The sequence below is a fragment of the Cyrtonyx montezumae genome, unplaced genomic scaffold (genome assembly GCF_038088225.1).
Source record: "Cyrtonyx montezumae isolate F1298 unplaced genomic scaffold, pur_monq_1.0 scaffold_8, whole genome shotgun sequence".
Taxonomy (NCBI): Eukaryota; Metazoa; Chordata; class Aves; order Galliformes; family Odontophoridae; genus Cyrtonyx; species Cyrtonyx montezumae.
The window spans coordinates 101,730,397-101,748,978 of NW_027072089.1; the positions used below are offsets into that span (position 1 = coordinate 101,730,397).

Consider the following 18,582-nt stretch of genomic DNA (forward strand, 5'->3'; position numbering starts at 1 on the left):
TTTGCAGAGAGTCTGTATTTCTGAAATCACAACCATGTACTCATCAATGACAATAAAACGTCTGATTTTTCTAGATCCCGGCAGCTGCGTTTTGTGCTTGAGCGCCTTACCAACTATTGAACAGCTTAGCATCGCTCTGCCGCAGCTTCCCTCCCAGTCCCATAATGGCGGCGGCACCGCTCAGAGCTCCCGCCCGCCCTCAGCCCCTCTCATGCGCAGTCCGACCCGCCCCTTCCGCCGCGCCGCTTCCGCCCATTGATCGCAGCCGGCGGCGGCCGCTCGACCTGTGGGGGCGAGGCTCGCACCGAGCAGCAGGCCCCGTACTGAGGAGGCCCCGCTTCGTTTCGCGGTTCTCCCGTCGAGGGCTCTCCGTGCCCCCCAAGGGGCGGCCGCCGCTGCCCGCCGAAGGCCCCTCGGCCTCCGTGCCGTCCTGCCGGCGCCATGAAGCTCGTTAGGTGAGCGGATGGAGGCGGATCGCGGGGAGCGCGCGCGCGCCGTCTGCCCGTCCCTCACCCGGCGCGGCCTCGGGCCTGCGGAGGGCGGCTGGGCACGGCGAGCGGGGCTGCCCGGGAAATCCCTCCGTTGGGGGTGGGGGGAGGGGCGGAGCCGGGTTTAGGCGGCTAAACGCAGTGCTGAGTTCTAAAATGGCTTCTCCGCGCGGCTCCAGGCTCGTGGGGTCACAGAGTGTCCCGAGCGTAAAACCCGAACCTCGTGTCTGAGAGCATTGTGGTGTAAGGCTTCACGTGAGAACGAATGAACACCCTGTCCTGAATTCCTAGGTTTCTGATGAAGCTGAGTCACGAGACTGTGACCATCGAGCTGAAGAATGGGACGCAGGTGCATGGCACCATCACAGGTACGGCGTGCCAGCATCCTCCCAACCTGACCACAGCTCTGCGTGTATGTGTGTGTGGGGTGAAGGAAACTGGAGCTGCTGCTGTAAGTTTGGTCACCTAAAGCTGTGGCAGCATGCAGGCATTGGTGAGGCAGTGTTACTCCTGTATCAAAAGGGCACTGGGCATAATACAGCTTATGTGTTTGTAAGATGCTTCAGTGCAGCTTGGGGCTGGAAGTTGGAAGGTCCTCTCCAACCTATGCTGTTCTTTTACCTCACTGGTGAAGGTGCATTATGCGGCATTTGTATAAAAATGCCACAGCTGAATCACCAGCAGAGGAATTTTTTTCTAACGGTAAATGCTGAACGTGGCTGCAACTTTGAGCTGGTTAAGCTTTTTAATTTGAAAGCTAGTTGTTTCTGAGGAGGATGTTTTTGCTCTGCTTAAAGTATAGAAACACATATTTGCATGTGCGCACATGATTTCATTAATCTGGTTTCAGTGTGTAGTTAAAGAGATCCTGGTCTCCTGCTGTAGCCTGAGGCCTGTCCTGCAAACAGGTGTGTGTGTAGGGAAATGCTGATGTGGTTCTGCTCAAACATGATAGAGTTGCATTGCAGGGAATTGCTTACTTGTTTTTTTTTTGGTGCCAGCAGCAATCTTCTGAGGTGTGAGTTAAAAGCACATTATTTTGCAGCCAGATCCATCAGCTTTGTTGGAACCTGTCTCTGATGGCAGCAGTCTGTGTGTCTCCTACCCTGGTGCTCTTCATTGTTGAGCTATGTCTTCCTCGTGCTGTGCTAAGAACCTCTAAAACCCCACGGCTTCATCGTGGATCTGAAATGACAGTCATCCCTGTACACGAGTGCTCAGAGTGTGTTCACAATCGTGGTTGGCACAATCGTGGTTGACATTAATGTTAGATGTATTTTATCAGGAAGCAGATGCTTCTCTGATGGTTGTACTTAATAAGGAAGTGCACTGTGTGTTTTTTTTCTACTCAAAAGTTTTCTTTCTCTTTAAAGGAGTAAAAAGGACAAACGTTATGCTTTTGTAATAAGTGACAGTTTATTTGTTGTCCAGAGGAATTGTTCTAAGCATTTACAGCATTGCTGTGACTAATACCTAGGGACAGATCCCTACAGCTGGTAGCAAGTGGCTCTTCCATTGGAAATACATCACTGAAGTGTTGAGGGCAGCAGTTGATACATCAGCATAACTTAATAGAGGAAAAAACAGATACAGTTTCTTCCAATTAGAGACTTAATTAACAAATGGCATAGATGCAGAGGTGTGTGTGAGCAAAGTCTTGAAGCTTGTGTGCAATTAACAGCCAAAGGGCAGTCATCCTGTGTGTTTTCACCCCTGAAATCAGACTTCTGTCATTTCAGGGGTGGATGTCAGTATGAATACTCATCTCAAGGCTGTGAAAATGACACTGAAGAACAGAGAGCCTGTTCAGCTGGAGACGCTGAGCATTCGGGGGAATAACATCCGATACTTCATTCTGCCGGACAGCTTGCCCCTGGACACCTTGCTAGTGGATGTTGAACCAAAAGTCAAGTCCAAGAAAAGAGAAGCAGGTCAGTGCATGATTTCCCAGTCTCTGCTTGTTTTGCCTTGCGTGCAGTTTAGTGCTGTCAAATCTGAAAGCATGTGGTTGGAATATCTTAATGTCTGTATTGCTTTCGTCTCTGAGGGTTTGTCCTGAACTCACTCACTCTGCCTTGCCTGCCTTCAGTGTGCCTCTAGCTTCCTTTCATCTGAAGTTATCTATACGGTTACTCAAGCATCTGTTTTAAAATGTGAATGTTCTTAAGTGTGAATAAATCTTAACCTATCACGTTCTCAGAGGTAACATCCCAGTGGGATGTATTGTTCCTCTTTTTAAGACATTTGCTTCCCTTGTTTTTACGGGGGACTTCATATTTAGCCTAGTAAGTATAGCTCAGCCTCAGTAGTGGTGCTGAACTGAAAGCCAGTGTGGCAGTGGGTACAAATACTTTGCTGGAGAACTCTGCTTGGAGGGACTTGAAATAGAGAGGGAGCTGGGACTGTATTGCTGTGGATAAAGGCATTTTCCTTAGAAGCCTCACCGAGTAGGGAATGTCTCTCTTTTATTCTACATCATTAACAGTTGATATCCAGTAAACTCCACAGTTTGGTTGTGTGTTTGGGCAGTAAGAGTTTTGCCCAACAGTGTTAATCAGTGTGTCTTTCAAGAAGTAAGTTAAAGGTAATTGTGCTCTAAAGTAACTGCTTGCCATTTCTTCTGTAATTAATGCTTAAGTATTTGGATCTGCAGTCTTTGATGCTCTAAAGATGCATCATAATTAATCTGTTTATGTTAATAAAATGGAATAAGGAACCCTTGGGTATGCGTGTCACAGGCTAAAATGACATTCCCGTCATCAGGACTATAGAACCTCCAGCAGTCCCTTCCATTGAGAAGCAGGGGCAAGCTGGTGGGCTGGGAATCATGGCCTGAGCTGGCACAGGCATCTTTGGAAGCAGTGTGGGCTGCTTGGTGCTGGGAGGCTTCAGAAATGCTGCCATTTAGTGTGCAGCACCTGGGAGAGGGGGCTTGGAAATCTTAGAGCACGTTCTCCTTCAGCACTGTACTTAATGAAATGGTGTGAGCTGCAGCAAAAAATGAAAAACACAAAGGCCTTTCTAGGAGGATGGGTAATAACCAAAACACTCTGTGCAGCAAAGTGCTGCCATTTCTTCTGATTGCTGAAGAACGAGGTTTTATCAAACAGAAGAGGAACTGTCAGGCTTCCCTTGGTACTGGGAAGCAGTGATGTTTCAGCTCCTCATTATGTGCAACGATGTCAGGGACAGACAGCAGCCCACGGATGTTGGACACTGCAAAACCTAGCACAGAAGATGGCATACTGCCTGAAACGTTCAGAGAATTAACAGGTTTAATATCTGACTTCCTCCTTCCCTGTGATGAGGCATTAGGTTGTTGATACTTGCAGAGGAACGTTCTAATCTAAATTATTCCAAGGTCTCACTTGATTCATCCTTTCTGTTTTATTTGTTCAGTTGCTGGAAGAGGCCGTGGCCGAGGCCGTGGAAGAGGCCGGGGCCGTGGGAGAGGAAGAGGAGGCCCAAGACGATAACTTCTTGCATGCAACTGTTACCAAATTGAGGGCGACTTTGGATTTCTTTTTGTACAGGTCTTGTTTATGGTATCCATTTTTAATAAACCGAAAAGTGAGACAGTTGTCTTTCCTGTGTTAGTTAAGTATATGGGGAGGGAGGCCTGTGTTTCTAGAGGCCTCTGCAGACTGAGCATGTCCTGTTGGTGTTGGTTATGACTTTCAGGATTTCATCCACCCCTGAAGGCTGTAAAATGGCCTCCTGAGATAGAGAGAGACTTGTGCTGATGCACTTTGAAAATGTTTGAAATGAATCCCTCTTTTGGAGGCATTTGCCATCTTCTAATGGTTAAACAACCAAGGCACTGCATTTAGAGCCTGTGTCCCTTGAGCATCTCTTATGTTCTTCAGTGACCTCTTCAGAGGTTATAGATAAAATTTTACATTTTCTACTATGTGAAGCTTAAAATTTAAACATGGTGCTCCTATAGAACATTAACGCAGGCAAGTGAAATGGTTCTGTGGAACTGCTGGTCTGTTGCATCTCATGATTAAAATTAAAGTATATTTGGCTACAAACTTTGTCAGAGCTAGTTGTATGGCTTGCTTGTGGGTGTTGCTTGGCTCATAAGGCAGCTTATTGATCACAGGCATTTGTAGCTTTGTTCAGTGCATCCTTAGCAGGCAGTACAGCGCAGGGCAGAACTGCACACTGGAAGTTTACTTCTGGAGATGAGAACTTCTGCAGCTTGCTTATAAACTGCATCACTGGACATGAAAATAATGCTCATGTTTAAGCGTTGGCTTTCTGGAGTGTTAGGGATATTTGCCAGTACTTCAGAGCAGAAATATGACTGCTTGGTTGCTCCTGTTTCCAGATAGGCAGTGCTGCAGCAGAGAGGGAAAGAATTGCCTAACATACAGCACTGGTTGAGATGCTGGTTAATTGGTGCTAGCTAGAGCATTTGTGAGCTGCTGTTTTGCTTCTCCCCCTCTTACTGAGGCCATGTTAAAGCTTCATCTTGTTACAGGAAAGTTTGTTTTCTGAACCACTGTGGGACCTCCCAAGAGCACTTTTTGGTAAATATAGCACCCAGGATTCTCCAGTCTCTAAGTAGCTGCTACAGGTAATGGTTGCTGCTGGCTTCCAGAAGTGCCCGGTCACTGGTGGTGTGGGTAAGGTCTTCCCCAATCCTGCTGTCAGTGCTCATGCAACGGTGGAGACTCTTTCCCTCTTCAGTCTCTTCCTTACAAAAGTTAGGAGTGCCCCCAGGGGTATGCACATGATGGATGAGGCCACCAGCAGCCCTATCACTGCCAGGGCGTAGCTGGGGTAGTCTCGTGTCACCAGCTGCCCCTACAAGGGAGAGAGAAGCAATGTTGGGTCTGTAGTTTGCCACATCCCAAAATCAGCCCAACCTCTAGTAGAGCCATGTGTCTGTTTATGTGGGACAGTGGAGAAGTATGGGTGCTGCCTGAGGTGGAACAGCTCATGAGTGTCCTCAGTGCTCCTCTTTGTCCCACCTCCCGGCCTCAGAACTCCTAACAGGAGCAGAGCTGCTGTAGCTGTACATGTGATTTTGGCTTTGATTCGCTTCCCTTAATGAGGTGGCTCAGCGCAGACGTGTGGCTTCATTCTGCTCCTGGGCCCAAGGGCTCATGCTGACACTCGGTCAGCAGGGCAGGCCCTCTGCAGGCTCCAAAATAAGCAGTGACACAAAAACAAAGGACTTAATTTGTTTCTGCATGCTCGGAACATTTCCACAGAAGGTTATGAGCCTGTAATTGCTTATCCTGTAGTCGTTCCTTCAGGATAAATATGCAGTTGAGCATTCTTACAAATGTGTTTTGGCTGCAAAGAAAAGTGTCCATGGCAATGTTGAGAGCTTTTAGTTTGTGAAAGCCAGCAGCAGCTCTGTTCAATTAAAATAGCACTTTTTTTTTTTTCTTTTTGCATTTAATGTGTACTTTTAAAGTTGCTACTTTGGTCTTGAAGGAATTCATGAAAGCTTTTGTTTTTAAAAAACAAAGCAACTGTGTTACCTGTGTGCCATCCCATGCTTGGTACTGAAGGGTTCCTGTGAGGATATAGTCGGTGAGGTAAAATATAAACAGGCTTATAATGAGCAACGGGCTAGCAAAAGCCCACATTGCTTTCCAGTACCAGTTGAGCTTGCGTCCAATCATGGTGTGAAGATCCTTCTCAAATCTGTGTTTAAAAACAGAAACAAAGGTGCTGCATGTATTCAGTGATCTGAGTCGCTTTGGAAGCACCTGCAGAAGGAAACATGAGAGCAGAGGGGGAGGAGAGCATACTTGGCCAGGAGGGTAATGAGCAAAGGGGCATTGCTTGGAAAAAAAGCCTGCTTCACGGGGATTAGAGAGTGAGGTTGAAATGAAGGGGCCCTTTCACCTTGCTGGGAGCGGAGCCTAGCAGAAAAACTCAGCCCTGGCTGGTGCTTCTAGTGCTGGCCTGCAGCTGCCTCCGTCTCGCCACGCTCAGGCTATGGGAAAAGGAGGTGTTGAGCTGTTACCTTCTTAGCCCATAGATGTAGCACACGGCGATGGTTTCTACCAGCACGATGAGCAACAGTGAGAGGGTGGCTGCATAGTCATTGAATATGTCAAACCAGTAGTTCCCAGCCTCCATGGTGAATATGAGGCCGATGATGCAGTTAATGAGACACACGAAACCTGAATGGAGACAACAGAGATCCTGACCTTACAACCTGGACATCTGACTGCATGGGGAGCATGTGGTATTTACTGTTGCTGAGCTATTCACACTGATCCCTGTTCTCTGCCTGATGAAAACATGGATTTGAAATGCTTCCTCCACACACTTTTGTCTGCGTGGAGGACTCTGAATTCTGGTTGACAGCGACAAGGGGTAGAACAGTTTTTAAAGTGAGATGGCCAAATGTGGTGCTTGATTGGGAGCGTTGTGCTGCTTTTGGACACTGGTCACATCTGGGACATGGGTGACAAGTGCAGAACTGCAGAGCTACTTGCTACAGATGTACTGGTTTTCTTCCTGGCCCTTTGTGCAGTGCTGTCATGCAGCACGTGTGGGATAACCTGGGGAGTGTGGGTTCATGAGAGGCAGGTCCTGCCTGACCAGCCTCATCTCCTTCTATGCCTGGGTGACCTGTGGATGAGGGAAGAGCTGTGGGTATAATCTACCTAGACTTTATAGTAAAGCTTTTAACTGTCCTCGACATTCTCTTGCAGAAACTAGCAGCCCATGGTTTAGACAGATAAACTCTGTGGGGTAAAAAAAATGGCTGGATGCTGGTGAGTGGAGTTAAATCCAGCTGGTGATGTAATGAGTGGTGTTCCCCAGCGGTCAGTATTGGGGCTGGCACAACTTAACTGATTATGTAGATGAGGGGATTGAATACACCCTTAGTAAGCTTGCAGATGACACCAAGCTGGGAGGAAATATTCATGTGCCTGAGGATAGAAAGGCCCCACAGAGGGATCTGAACAGGATGGATCATTGGGCTGAGGCCAGTTGTATGAGCTTCAGCAGGACCAAGCATCTGGTCCTGCACTTGGACACCCATTGGATAATTGGAAAAAAATCTCTTCTTGTAAAGTATGGTGATGCATTGGCACAGGCTGCCCAGGGAGGTGGTTGTCACCATCCTTGGAGGTGTTCAGGATCAGCATGGACGTGGCACTGAGGGACATATTTAAGGGGCATGGAAGTGGTGGGCTGACAGTTGGACTAGATTATCTCAGAGGTCTTTTCCAGCCTTAACAATTCTGAGATTGCACGCCTTTCTCTCAGGGATGCTGAGGGGCTGTGGGACACCATGCTATGCACAGCTGCTCTCTCCCTGTGTGACCAAGGCTACCACACAGCAGGCACTTACCAGAGATCACCTCCTTGGGGAAGCGTGAGGTGATGGCCTTGCTGTCAGTCAGGGGTGTAAGGATGGCTGCGATGTTGCCCAGCATGCTGCCAATCCCCAGCATTAGAAGCATGGCAAAGTAGAGCACAGAGTACAGCTGAGATACCTCCATGTTTTTGATGGCTTCTGAGTAGACAATGAACGCCAGCCCGGTTCCTTGAACAGCCTGCCAGCAGAAAGGAGGCGATGTGTCAGTACAGTAAGGAATCATTTCAGTGGTGAGGGGAGTCAGATTCCTCCTTTCAGTATGATGCTCCAGGGATGCAGAATGTGACAAGCAAAGGGAGACCGAGGCCCAGGCAACACTGCGAAGCAGCCCCTTTGGAAAGCTGCGTGGCAGAAAAGGACCAGGTGCTGTTAGCACATGAGCCAGCAGTGTGCCCAGGTAGACAACAGGGCCTTGTGGCATTCTGGTTTGTATCAGAAATAGCACAGACAGCAGGAGCACAGAGGTAATCTTCCCTCTCTACTTGGAACTGGTGAGGCTGCACCTTGAGTGCTATGTTCAGTTTTGGGTCCTTCACTACAAGACAGACACCAAGGTCTGGAGAGTGGCAATGAAGCTGTGAAGGATCTGGAGCACAAGTCTTACAGGGAGCAGCTGAGGGAGCTGAGATTGTTCAGTCTGGAAAAGAGGGGGCTAAGGGGAGACCTGATCACTCTCTACAGCTGCCTGAAAGGAGGCTGTGGTGAGGTGGGGATCAGCCTCTTCTCCCAGGTAACAGTGAAAGGATGAGAGGGAATGGCCTCAAGTTACACCAGGGGAGATTCAGGTTGGATATTAGGAAGAATTTCTTCTCCGAAAGAGCAGTGAGGCAGTGGCACAGGCTGCACAGGGAGGTGGTGGAGTTACTGTCCCTGGAGGTGTTCAAGAACTGTGTGCATGTGGCACTGAGGGACATGGTCAGTGGGTGTGGTGGGGGTGGGTTGGTGGCTGGTCTTGATCTTAGAAGTCTTTTCCAGCCTTAACGACTCTATGATTCTTACCGTGTCTAACTCAGCTTCCAAACTGCAGTTTTTCAGCTTAGGCAACAGCTGGGCATACTCCTGTGGGTGGGTGGCCATGAGGTAGTCCTTCATCTCACTGAGGTTGTCTGCTGTCAAGGAGCCTTCCTCCAGATCAAAAGTATTCATCAGCAGCAGGATCACCCTGTGGTGGATGGCAGGGCTTTAGTGCACATTGCAGGTGGACCAGAGCCACCAGGGCCAAGTGAAGGAAAGAGGTTGGGTGAGCACTGCCCAGGGAGAGCCCAGTCCAAATGGCACCATCCCCTTCACTAGAGCAGTCCCAAATCTGGTGCTGTGTGCTGTTGCTTGTTTAGCTCCCCTTTAATTTCTAAGGAATGGCTTCTGGTGGCAAACAGAATACCCAGCTCTTACTTGTTTATGCAGCTTTCGTAGTTAAACGTTGCCTTGAAGCCGTAGATGGAGAAAGTCACAATGCTGGCAAATATGGATGTGGAGCTGTTGATGAGGGAGACGATGATGGCGTGCCGCTCACAGTTGTTGCTTGGATCATTGTAGCTGGCGTAGGCAATGAGGCTGCCAAAGCCCAGGCCCAGTGAGAAGAAGATCTGTGTGGCAGCACTGACCCATGTTTTGGGGTTTGACAGCTGCTCCAGCTGCAAAACCAGATGGGAGGATGGGGCTGTGAGACTGCGCGCTCAGCGCTCAGTTCTGCCCCTTGGAGACCAGAGGAATGTGGACAGCAACAGCGATGAGGTTATCTGCACCCAGGAATGAAGGGAATTGGCTTGGCTCCCTTTGCACACCCTTTTTAGCTCAGGGCCGTAATTCTGGCAGGTTTACTGCACAGTTCGGATGCAGTACAAGGCGGATAACGTTAGAGGGCATCCTTCTCTGCAGGAAAGCAAGGAGATGTGGGCAACGAGGCAAGGGAGCCGCAAGTAGCTCACTGCTTTCAGACAGCTCACCAGGGCTACCGATGGAAAAACTCCGCTATGAGGAAAGGCAGCGTTGCCACCTTTTGAAAACCTACACATTCAGTCCCTATAATATCATTTAGTTAAAAATTCAGGGCGGTTTTTCCATACCTTTGGAGTAAACATGTATATCAAGCCATTGACGGCTCCATGCAGTGTCAATCCTCTGATGAGGTATATGATGAGAACACAGTATGGCAAGGAGGCTGTGACATAGACGACCTATGGGAAGGAGGGGAAACATCTCAGTAGTGCATGTGAAGAACTGCCATTATTGTATTTATCTGTACTAGCCTTTAAACAAACACTCCCAGATAAATCTAACTTAAGATTTGGATTTGTATAAGATCTGTGCTGCTCTTCTAAGAACAGATTTAAAATATTTGCAGCTTTTCCAAGCTAGTCTCTGCTGCATTTAGTGGAATGATAACAGTGGTTTGCCCATCAGAGGTCAGCATCTGAAGGACTGCAGACCCCATAAAGGGTCAAAATCAAACTGGAATGACAACATCCTAATCTGGATGTAAAAAAAACCTTTAGTCTAATGTAACTCAGGTTTCCTTTTAACTGAAAGAAACCTTTCAATCTTCTTCCTTGAGCTTTTGATCATCCCCCTGAACCGAAGCCACTCTAGGGAGAGCTGGGTGCAAAAAAGGGAGAAGCCAAGAACCTCTCTCTGCTTACATCCTGATGATTCATCTGAAAACTTGTATAAAAGCTGACTCACAAACCAGGGACAGGCATGAAGGTGGGCTCGATGGAGCTGCACTGACCCCTCCTGATGTTGGAGTGCCAATATGGAAGAATGCCAACAACACTGCATTTGGCTGAGTGGCAGCTCCTCTCAGAAGAAACAGGTTTGTATCTTCAAGCATCTGTCTTTCTTTGCAACAAGACTTGAAATGCATCAATTTTTTGTTCCTCAGCCCGGTGCCTACCTCATAAACCTTTCTTCTGTTGCTACAAATGCACTAGGGCTGCTCTTTCTCTCTCTGGGGAGCCCCTTCCATTGCTTTGCAATGTAAGTACATCTTGGCTATTTTATTGGGGTCTGTTTTGCCCACAAACCCAGCAGCTGCAAGTTTCAGAAGTTACACTTAGTTTGGGTTTTACTCTTGGGTTTCTGTGCTTGTCTAATGCGATTTGTGGATTACAGCACTCAGCTCTGTTCTTAGCGAAGGCTCAGTCGGGACATTTCTTTCCTCTCCTTCCTCATAACTTCTGCTGCAGGTAAAAAGAAAGCAAAAAGGCCAAGACGACTAATTTTTCTCTTGTAAAGCCTGAGGGATAGGTGTCTCCTGCCACAGTCAGCATCACCAGGGGCGGGGCCTGCCCCTCACCTTGCCAGTGGACGCAGTGCCACGGAGGATGCAGAGGTAGACCACCAGCCAGGCCAGTGTCAGGCACAGTGCCTGCTCCCACTGTACAGTCCCGCTGGTTTCCAGTGAGGGGGAGATGTTCAGAGTCTGCCGATACCAAAAGTACTGGGTGGAGGATGTCTTCTCGCACTCCTCCTCGTACCCTGTGCGGTTGCTGTTCAGGGGGCAGGTGGCCCATGGCAGTGGGTCCTGGAAGGGAAAGAGGACAGCAGTAGAAGTGGAAGTTAAGGAAGCTTTTCCCCTGGGGCTGGCTTGTCCCTGTGTTGTGCCACCTGGTCCTGTGCATACACCATCCCTTGAGATGATCCTTTTTCTCCCCGAGGATTGAGCCTCTATGACCTCTCCCCTTGGGCTGATCTCCTCAGGGACAAAACCTCACCCCTATGATCAGCCTCTCTGACCATCTCTTCTGGAGCCGTGCATATTTCCTAGCTTTGAACTTCACTCAGAGGACTGAACTGGAGCACATGATGTGGATCATCCCTGGGCCAAGCAGTGTCCAGCACCAATGCAAAGCCCTTGGGGTCCTCTGTAAGGCTAAGCTGTGCCACCAGGCGCCCACCTACCTGGAAGGAGTGGAAGAGGTACCAGAAGGCCCAGGCATTGATCACGTTGTAGTACATGGAGAGGAAGAAGGAGACAACCACACTGGCAACACCTGTGGGCAGGAGATACTGTGTGGTCAGTCATGGCAAAATGGCCTCCTTCTGTCAGGAGCTTCTGAACTCAGCTCTACACTTCAGTCATCCTAGAGAGTGAGCATTCATTTTATTGTTACAACAAAATGTGTGAGCAAGCTAACTTGGGCCAAGGGGGTGATTTAATATCTTAATCAAGCTACAAGAAATGGGCTCTGATAAACTTGAGGCTGCAGTGGGGAAACCAAAGCCCCATCCTGCTGCTCTGTGGGGCCGATGCTCAGCATAGGCAGCCTGGGAAATGAAAGAAGGAAATAGAGGACATACCAACTCCGCAGAGGTAGGGGCTTATTATTTTCCAGGCTCCGATGCTCCCCTTGCGCATGCGCTGTCCCACCGCCAGCTCCAGGTAGAGCAGTGGCATCCCCTCCACAATCAGCATGATGATGTATGGGATCAAAAAGCCACCTGCAAGGGAAAACAGACTGTGTCCAGCAAACCATCAGCCTGTAAATACTGTATTGCCCTCTCAGCAGCCAAGTTGCCCCAGTGCTGGCTCCTGTCCCAGCACCTCATTTGTTCAGGAGCACGGCACAGCCTGAGGGACATCTCTTGGGGTTTCAGCAGGTGTCCTGGCCAGGACCAGGAATTTTCCATGGGCATTTGGCAGGGTTGGGATTCCTGTTGTTCAGCTGTGGGTCACCAACGGCTCAAGCTGTTAACAGGTAACAACATGGCAGCCTGACCTCTGAGAGGTGCTAAGACAATGAGGGCAAGGAGAAATGGGCTTCACACCCAACGTTCTGTGGTGGGAAGCGAAAGCAATAGCAATATCCACACAGAATGGAGAATTTTAAGTGATGTATGGAAGCCCGGCAGGAGGGAAGGGAGGAGGGTGTGGGGCAGGATGTGCATCAGCTTGAATTTTTGTAGGGAGGACAAAACGCTTCCCTTTCACTTCAAGAAAGAGCTGCTGACTGGGTCAAACCCTGGATTTCTTCCTGAAGCCTTTCCTGGTTCTCTTTTTACAGCAAGCCAGAAATTTTACGTAAATATCTCTTATTTAGGATTTAATCTGTGGCATTAACATTCTTCGCGATGGGCTTGGTGCGGTGGCACAGAGGAATGGGCTCCGGCAGCAGCCAAAGCAAAAAACTGGAAATAAACACAGAGCAATAATCCGGTTTATTCTCGGAATTAATGTCCTACCGCCCGGCTCTGTCTTTATTAACGAGGCCTTTGTTAGCCTGTTAGGTAACTTCCTATGCCACCAGGGAGGCAATCGATCTGCTGGGCTGGATGGGGGCTGGCTGTGCTCCGTGCAAGGAGGCCAAGGGGCAGCTGCCAGCATCCCCCTGTGCCTGGCATACCCAGTGCCTGAGTTCCTGCAGCACTGTTTTGTTTTCTGTGGGTCTTGGGCCCCCTGGAAAGGTGCTCAGTGCTTTCTAAGAGGGCAGTGAATGTAATTAGGAGAAGCAAAGCCTGCTGTCAGGAATTTTAGACAAACTCTAGGGAGAACTGCTGCTCCCCTGGGGAATTTAACCAGGAGGACAAAACTAGTGCAGAGACTGCTCTTGGAAGAACACGCTTTTCAGAAAACACTTGATTTTATTTACTCTTTTTCTGTGGTTAATCAAATGTTCCAGTTTGAGTTACACGGTTACACCATCTACTACGCTACTGACGTGAGGGCAAACCACACAACCTCCTCCCCAGTGTTTGAGCTCTGCTGTCTGTCAGGGTGGCTGCCAAGATGAGCTGTTGGAGCACTCATCACGTGTGGTTTAATTGCACACAGGCACCCAAGTGTTGAGCCAGAGTTCAGTGTTGGACATGAAACCTTTATTCCCCAAAACATCCGCCTTAAAAAGTATTCCCAGAATCTGGCCCTTCCATCACTTCTGCTCTCAGAAATGATAAGAAAGTTTCAGACATAGCAGCATTTTGCTTCTGCTGCAGTTTTGTCCATGGCGTTATCTGAGTTTTTCTGACCCAGTCCCTCAGGGCAGTTCTGATATGGTTCCAGCACTGAGCAGGAACCAGCAGGAATCAAACCCCACCACCTCTGCATTTAAAAGCAGCCACATTTCATTGCACAGAATGAGCACAAAGAACTGACACATCTCTGTGTTTCTTTCCTGGAAGGAACAAAAGTCAGAAGCAGACCAGCAGTATATGAGGCAGACACCGATCATGTCACTTAATGACTGAGTAAGATGGGTCCAATGTTCTGACAATGGATGCAGCATGAGAAGTAGTATGGAACTGGAATGGTTTATTAAAGTAGGCAGTTTCTGCACAGACAATTCTTCAGTAAATGGCATTTAATCAGAGTTATATACAAGAAGAGATTATTAGTGTTGTTTTTCAATTAACTAATTAACTGACTTTCCATTTCTAAGGAACAACATCCATGGCTGCTATATGATTTAGACATCATCTTTCTCCACTTTAGACCTAGGAGAGGGATGGACTTTCAGAGGTGGTGGTCAGGCATTTTTGAGCCCATCTATTCCCTATTTTCAAAGCTTCCTGTGAGGCATTAGTGCAGGAGCTCCTGCTAATTGAAGATTTTCAGCCAACCTCACAGCAGGTTTGCAGCCAAGTTATCACCTCCCAGAGTACGGTTTGTATAAAGGACAACATATTAATGACAACTCCTTGATATGCTGTAGCAGATCCTTCAATTAAGTCAGCATGAGCATCTCCCCGCTTCTCACTCCATTCAGGTACCCCTCGGTGAACTTGTGAGGATCTGAACTCATTTCTGGTGCCTTCAGGGTGGCTCCAGGGTGCAGGAAAGCACTGAATATGATACATACCTACAGCTCTCACTCTGCCCCATCCCTTTTACAAAGCGTGGGGCTTCCCACTGTTCCATTGTACTTCTAGGAAATGAGTGCTGCCGTGCAGGGGCAGCGGTCAGGTGAACATCTCACGCTAAAGAACTCATAAAACAAAGCAGACTGGTAGCCTGAACCAGCTCCATGTTATGTCCCCTTGTACCATAGCAGAAGAAAGACCTCCTGCTCTGCTCCAGACCCTGGTGGGGTCAACAAGGACGAGATGCTTCTGGAGCTCCTCATCACACTACTCCTCGAGGCAGAAAACAAGAAACGTAAACCGCGCTTACCTCCTCCATACATCTGGCACAAATATGGGAACCTCCAGACATTCCCCAGCCCCACGGCATAAGAGATGCAAGCAAAAACAAACTGCAAGGGGTTGTCCCACAGCGGCCGGGCCTTCTCCATGTCCTGCAGGTGGGCAGCCGTCCTGCTGCCGCTGTCGGCCCACAGGTGCTCTGCCCTGCCAACCCCGCACCGCCTCCACGCCAGCCCGGCTGTGAGGGGAGGGCAAGGCAGAGGCATGCTTGCCAATTCCTATCAAGCTTTTTAATTACTAATCTTATTAACAGGCACATACTGAAGTAGGAATGCTGGTAAATAGATTATAGACACACACGGCACTATAAAATTGGCACTTTGGGTGAATAGCTGCTTGGGCTTTGACGGGCATTTCTGGGAAGGAGGAGAGCCTGTGGATTTTCATTGCTCACGTGCTGACTTGACGCTAGAAGGGAGCAGCGGTGGGGCTGAAGCTTGGTTTGGGACAGTGAAAAAAGCTTCCCCACATGGCTGCCTTCTCTGGGGGTTTTGTCTGTGTGTCTGGATCTGATGATACGGGAAAGATGTTGCACCATGAGGGCTGGTTGTAGTGGCTGTCGGAGCTGGCTGTTATTGGAAGTTTCCATTATCCTCAGCAGGTCCTGAGGTTCCTCAGCAGCCCCAGAACTGTCCTTGTCACCCAGGCAGGTCCCCAACCTTGAGTCCAACACTTGATTGAGCCACAGCCCAGGCTTTTCTCCCTTAATTGCCCAAACTCTCCGGTGCTTCCGAGTAGCTGCTATTTTAAAATACTTCTTTAAGCAAAGAAAGGCCACTGGGAAAATGTGGCCCACTGTGGAGGCAGAAGGCCTGAGGAGGCCCCTGGGCTGCCCAAAGGCATGCTGAGGTGCCAGGCCTGGAGGTGAACCCTGTGTGCTTGGGCCCCTGCCAAGGTACACTTTGAGCCCAAGCACTTCAGCAAAGGAGGCAACCAACAGCGTCTCCAGCAATAAAAAGGGGCTGAACAAGTCCAAAGACTCAGCTTCCTTCCTCAAATGTCTAAATGTGTCTTCTTTCAGGGCGGGACTGGGCCCCTTTCAGGTCCTTTTTACAAATAACACCCTTGGCCAACCACAAAAGTTGACTACAAGAGATTTATGCGTCCCACAGAAGTGAAATCAGTTTCCGTGGTGTCTTTCAGCGCTGCTGGAAGTGGAGGCGATCACTGGGTTAGTGTCAGGATTTGCCAGGCCTTTCCACAGCACAGGTTGAGGGAGTTCCTGCTTTTCATGCAACATCCTTACTGTTCTTGCCTTGCCTGCAGAATTGCAAGGTTCTGGCTTGCCCTGGAAATGCATCGCACAGATAACTCCAAATTCTGAGAAAAGGAAAAATCTGAGGCAAATATAGGGCTGAAAGGCCCTGAACTGAAGGACACACTGAGAAACTCCAGATACAGTTAACCATCTCGCCCCGTGAACACTACTGCAAGTGATTAAAAACAAAATGTCCCTCTCTGCCTGTGGGGTTTATTACAAATGATGCTTATAAATAACTTAGAGCACTTAATAACTAACTCACAGGAAGGAGAGCCTTAAAAACAGCACATCGCTAGCACTTGGGATGCTTCTGTGTGAATAGATTACTGCTACTGATGGTGACAATCAAGTTAAATATTTCTTTGCCTCTGTCCCTCCTCCCCATTACATTTCAAACTAGTTTATATGGGAGGCTGTGCAGGCAAAGAGGTGTGGTGTCCTTGGCACAGATGAGGCCAGATCAGAAAGTTCAGATGCAATGAAATGTATCATTGCCTCTCTCCTGAATACCAGTATCATAAACAGAGCTCAATATCTTGCTACAGGACTTTCCACATGCACCTCAGATAACCAAGATGCTATTTCTTATGTAATCAAAGTCTTATCTTCTTTGTGTTTCCTTTCTTTGGGTTGGGTGAGGACTCTTGCTTTATCTGGAGGGACAGAGGTAAGCCTCTAATAATAGGCAAGAATTTTGGATTGTTTAATTGCTCATGTTTGTTAATAGAACAATTAACAATATCCCCTGTATCTAACAAATTCGAGAGTTTAGAGTCTGGGGGTGAAGTGAGAAAGGATGGGGTTCATCTCCAGGGCAGGACAGGGTCTAACGGGACAATATGAGAACTGCCCCATGTAAACCAAATCAGATGCCGAGAAACAGAGAAGAGAAGCCCATTTCTCATAAAGTAAAATTAGCCTTACTTGATGAAGGTGCCAGCTGAAAATCCTGGGCTTGCATTTCTTAATGCCAGTACAGAAATGTAGTACCTCTCCCAGCACCTTAAAATACAGAGCAAAAGGGAGTCTGGTATCCCCAGTGATAGGTTGGAAACCACAATTCTAGGGTGGGAGAGCAGCTTTATTTCTCTCTATTGCTGAAAGAGATGGAAATAAAGGAAGGAGTAAAAAGTAGCAGCCAAAGAAGTCTGACATAGACCGTTCCTAGATAATTCTGCTACCTGCTGGCCTGCATTTTATTGAAGTATACTCAACATTTAAGGCAATGTCCCATAGAATAAAAAACACTTCTTGTGGTGGGCTTTCCTTTGTCAGCAAGATGTGGGAGAGGGCCATGTCAGGTGTTCAGCACCTGCCCTTCCTGGAGGTACTCCCTTGTGAGTGGCACTACGCTGCCTGCTGGCATTTTAGCTGACTATCATGAGGAAACACTGGACCTGGTCTAGTACCAGAGCTGAAGATTGGTGGCCTGCCTGTAGCAGCGGGGTTGGAACTGGATGATCCTTTGGGTCCCTTCCAACCCAAGCTATTCTATGATTGTATGGCCTTTCCTCGATAGCAGTGCTATCAAGTACATACACAGCTAAGCTAGCAGCAGCTCCAGTGTGTGCTAGCACATGCTCTAGTGTCTTTCTGTTTGGATATACCGTTCACAGTCACTACTCTAAGCTTCAGGAGAGAGAAAGCATTGTGCTGGATTTCTAGACCTTTGAGAACCTGTAGGCCTCCACAACTGCTGGCTGATTGTCCCTTGTGTAATTGGAGATTTCAGTTATTCCTCTATGCACTGATTAGGGTTGCAGGATTGCAATTATTCCTCCTGTTCATCACTATGCCTGTGTTGCATTTCCCAAAAGCAAGCTATGTTGGAAATGTACAAGTTGCAGCTGTTCTGACATCAGTCAGTCTAATGAAAGAGAAGCAGTTGCAGTTTAAGCGTTATATATTAATATTCATTTTGTAACATATATACAAAACAAAAAAAAAAAGTATATTATCCAGAAGAGAGAAACAGATTAAGGAGTACTTTATGAGCAGTTAAAGAACATTGGGTAATACACTGTCTCATTAGGAAGGTAGCATGCAGCACTGCTGGCTCATCTATTAACAACCAACTGCTGTGCTCACGTCATGGTTACAGCACAGGGTTGCTTGTTGGCTGTCACAGTCAATACCAGCAAAACTGAGCTGCATAGATTTTGTTCCTGTAGAAAATACGCTTCAGTTTACAAGGAAACACACGCACAAAAAAAACCCCAGCAAACCAAACTAACCAACCAAAGAATTATGACAAAAAAACCCCAACTGATAATGAAAGAGAGTTGATCCCTGCAAATCAGCTGGTCATGGAGAAATTTTCTTTTTAAACATTCCCT

At 48.0% G+C, this 18,582-nt stretch overlaps 2 protein-coding genes across 4 annotated transcripts; one reads left to right on the forward strand and one right to left on the reverse strand.

Moving 5' to 3' along the window:
* The first annotated feature begins 316 nt into the window (after positions 1-316).
* On the forward strand, positions 317-4,064 carry SNRPD1 (small nuclear ribonucleoprotein D1 polypeptide). The gene is made up of 4 exons (XM_065753743.1): positions 317-455; positions 780-856; positions 2,228-2,419; positions 3,888-4,064. The coding sequence occupies exons 1-4, from the start codon at positions 442-444 to the stop codon at positions 3,962-3,964; spliced, it is 360 nt and encodes a 119-aa protein (XP_065609815.1). The 5' UTR covers positions 317-441; the 3' UTR covers positions 3,965-4,064.
* A 750-nt stretch (positions 4,065-4,814) lies between these two features.
* Positions 4,815-15,136, reverse strand: SLC6A20 (solute carrier family 6 member 20). Of its 3 annotated transcripts, XM_065753731.1 has the most exons (11): positions 14,954-15,136; positions 12,148-12,288; positions 11,749-11,840; positions 11,144-11,371; positions 9,915-10,025; positions 9,241-9,482; positions 8,848-9,010; positions 7,822-8,026; positions 6,478-6,637; positions 5,987-6,152; positions 4,815-5,300 (listed from the first exon to the last, which is right to left on the reverse strand). In XM_065753731.1, the coding sequence occupies exons 1-11, from the start codon at positions 15,072-15,074 to the stop codon at positions 5,151-5,153; spliced, it is 1,779 nt and encodes a 592-aa protein (XP_065609803.1). In that variant the 5' UTR covers positions 15,075-15,136; the 3' UTR covers positions 4,815-5,150. The 3 variants fall into 3 exon arrangements, with proteins under 3 accessions (XP_065609803.1, XP_065609805.1, XP_065609804.1); XM_065753733.1 differs by lacking the exon at positions 12,148-12,288; XM_065753732.1 differs by lacking the exon at positions 9,915-10,025.
* Between the last annotated feature and the right edge of the window lie 3,446 nt (positions 15,137-18,582).

Coding starts and splice junctions, on each gene's coding strand:
- SNRPD1 (XM_065753743.1), top strand. Junction 857..2,227: donor GGTGCATGGCACCATCACAG/GTACGGCGTGCC, acceptor CTGTCATTTCAG/GGGTGGATGTCAGTATGAAT. Junction 2,420..3,887: donor GTCCAAGAAAAGAGAAGCAG/GTCAGTGCATGA, acceptor TTATTTGTTCAG/TTGCTGGAAGAGGCCGTGGC.
- SLC6A20 (XM_065753731.1), bottom strand. CDS start 15,074: ATGGAGAAGGCCCGGCCGCTGTGGGACAACCCCTTGCAGTTTGTTTTT. Junction 8,027..8,847: donor TGGAAGCTGAGTTAGACACG/GTAAGAATCATA, acceptor TTCTGCTGGCAG/GCTGTTCAAGGAACCGGGCT. Junction 6,153..6,477: donor TACATCTATGGGCTAAGAAG/GTAACAGCTCAA, acceptor TTTTAAACACAG/ATTTGAGAAGGATCTTCACA.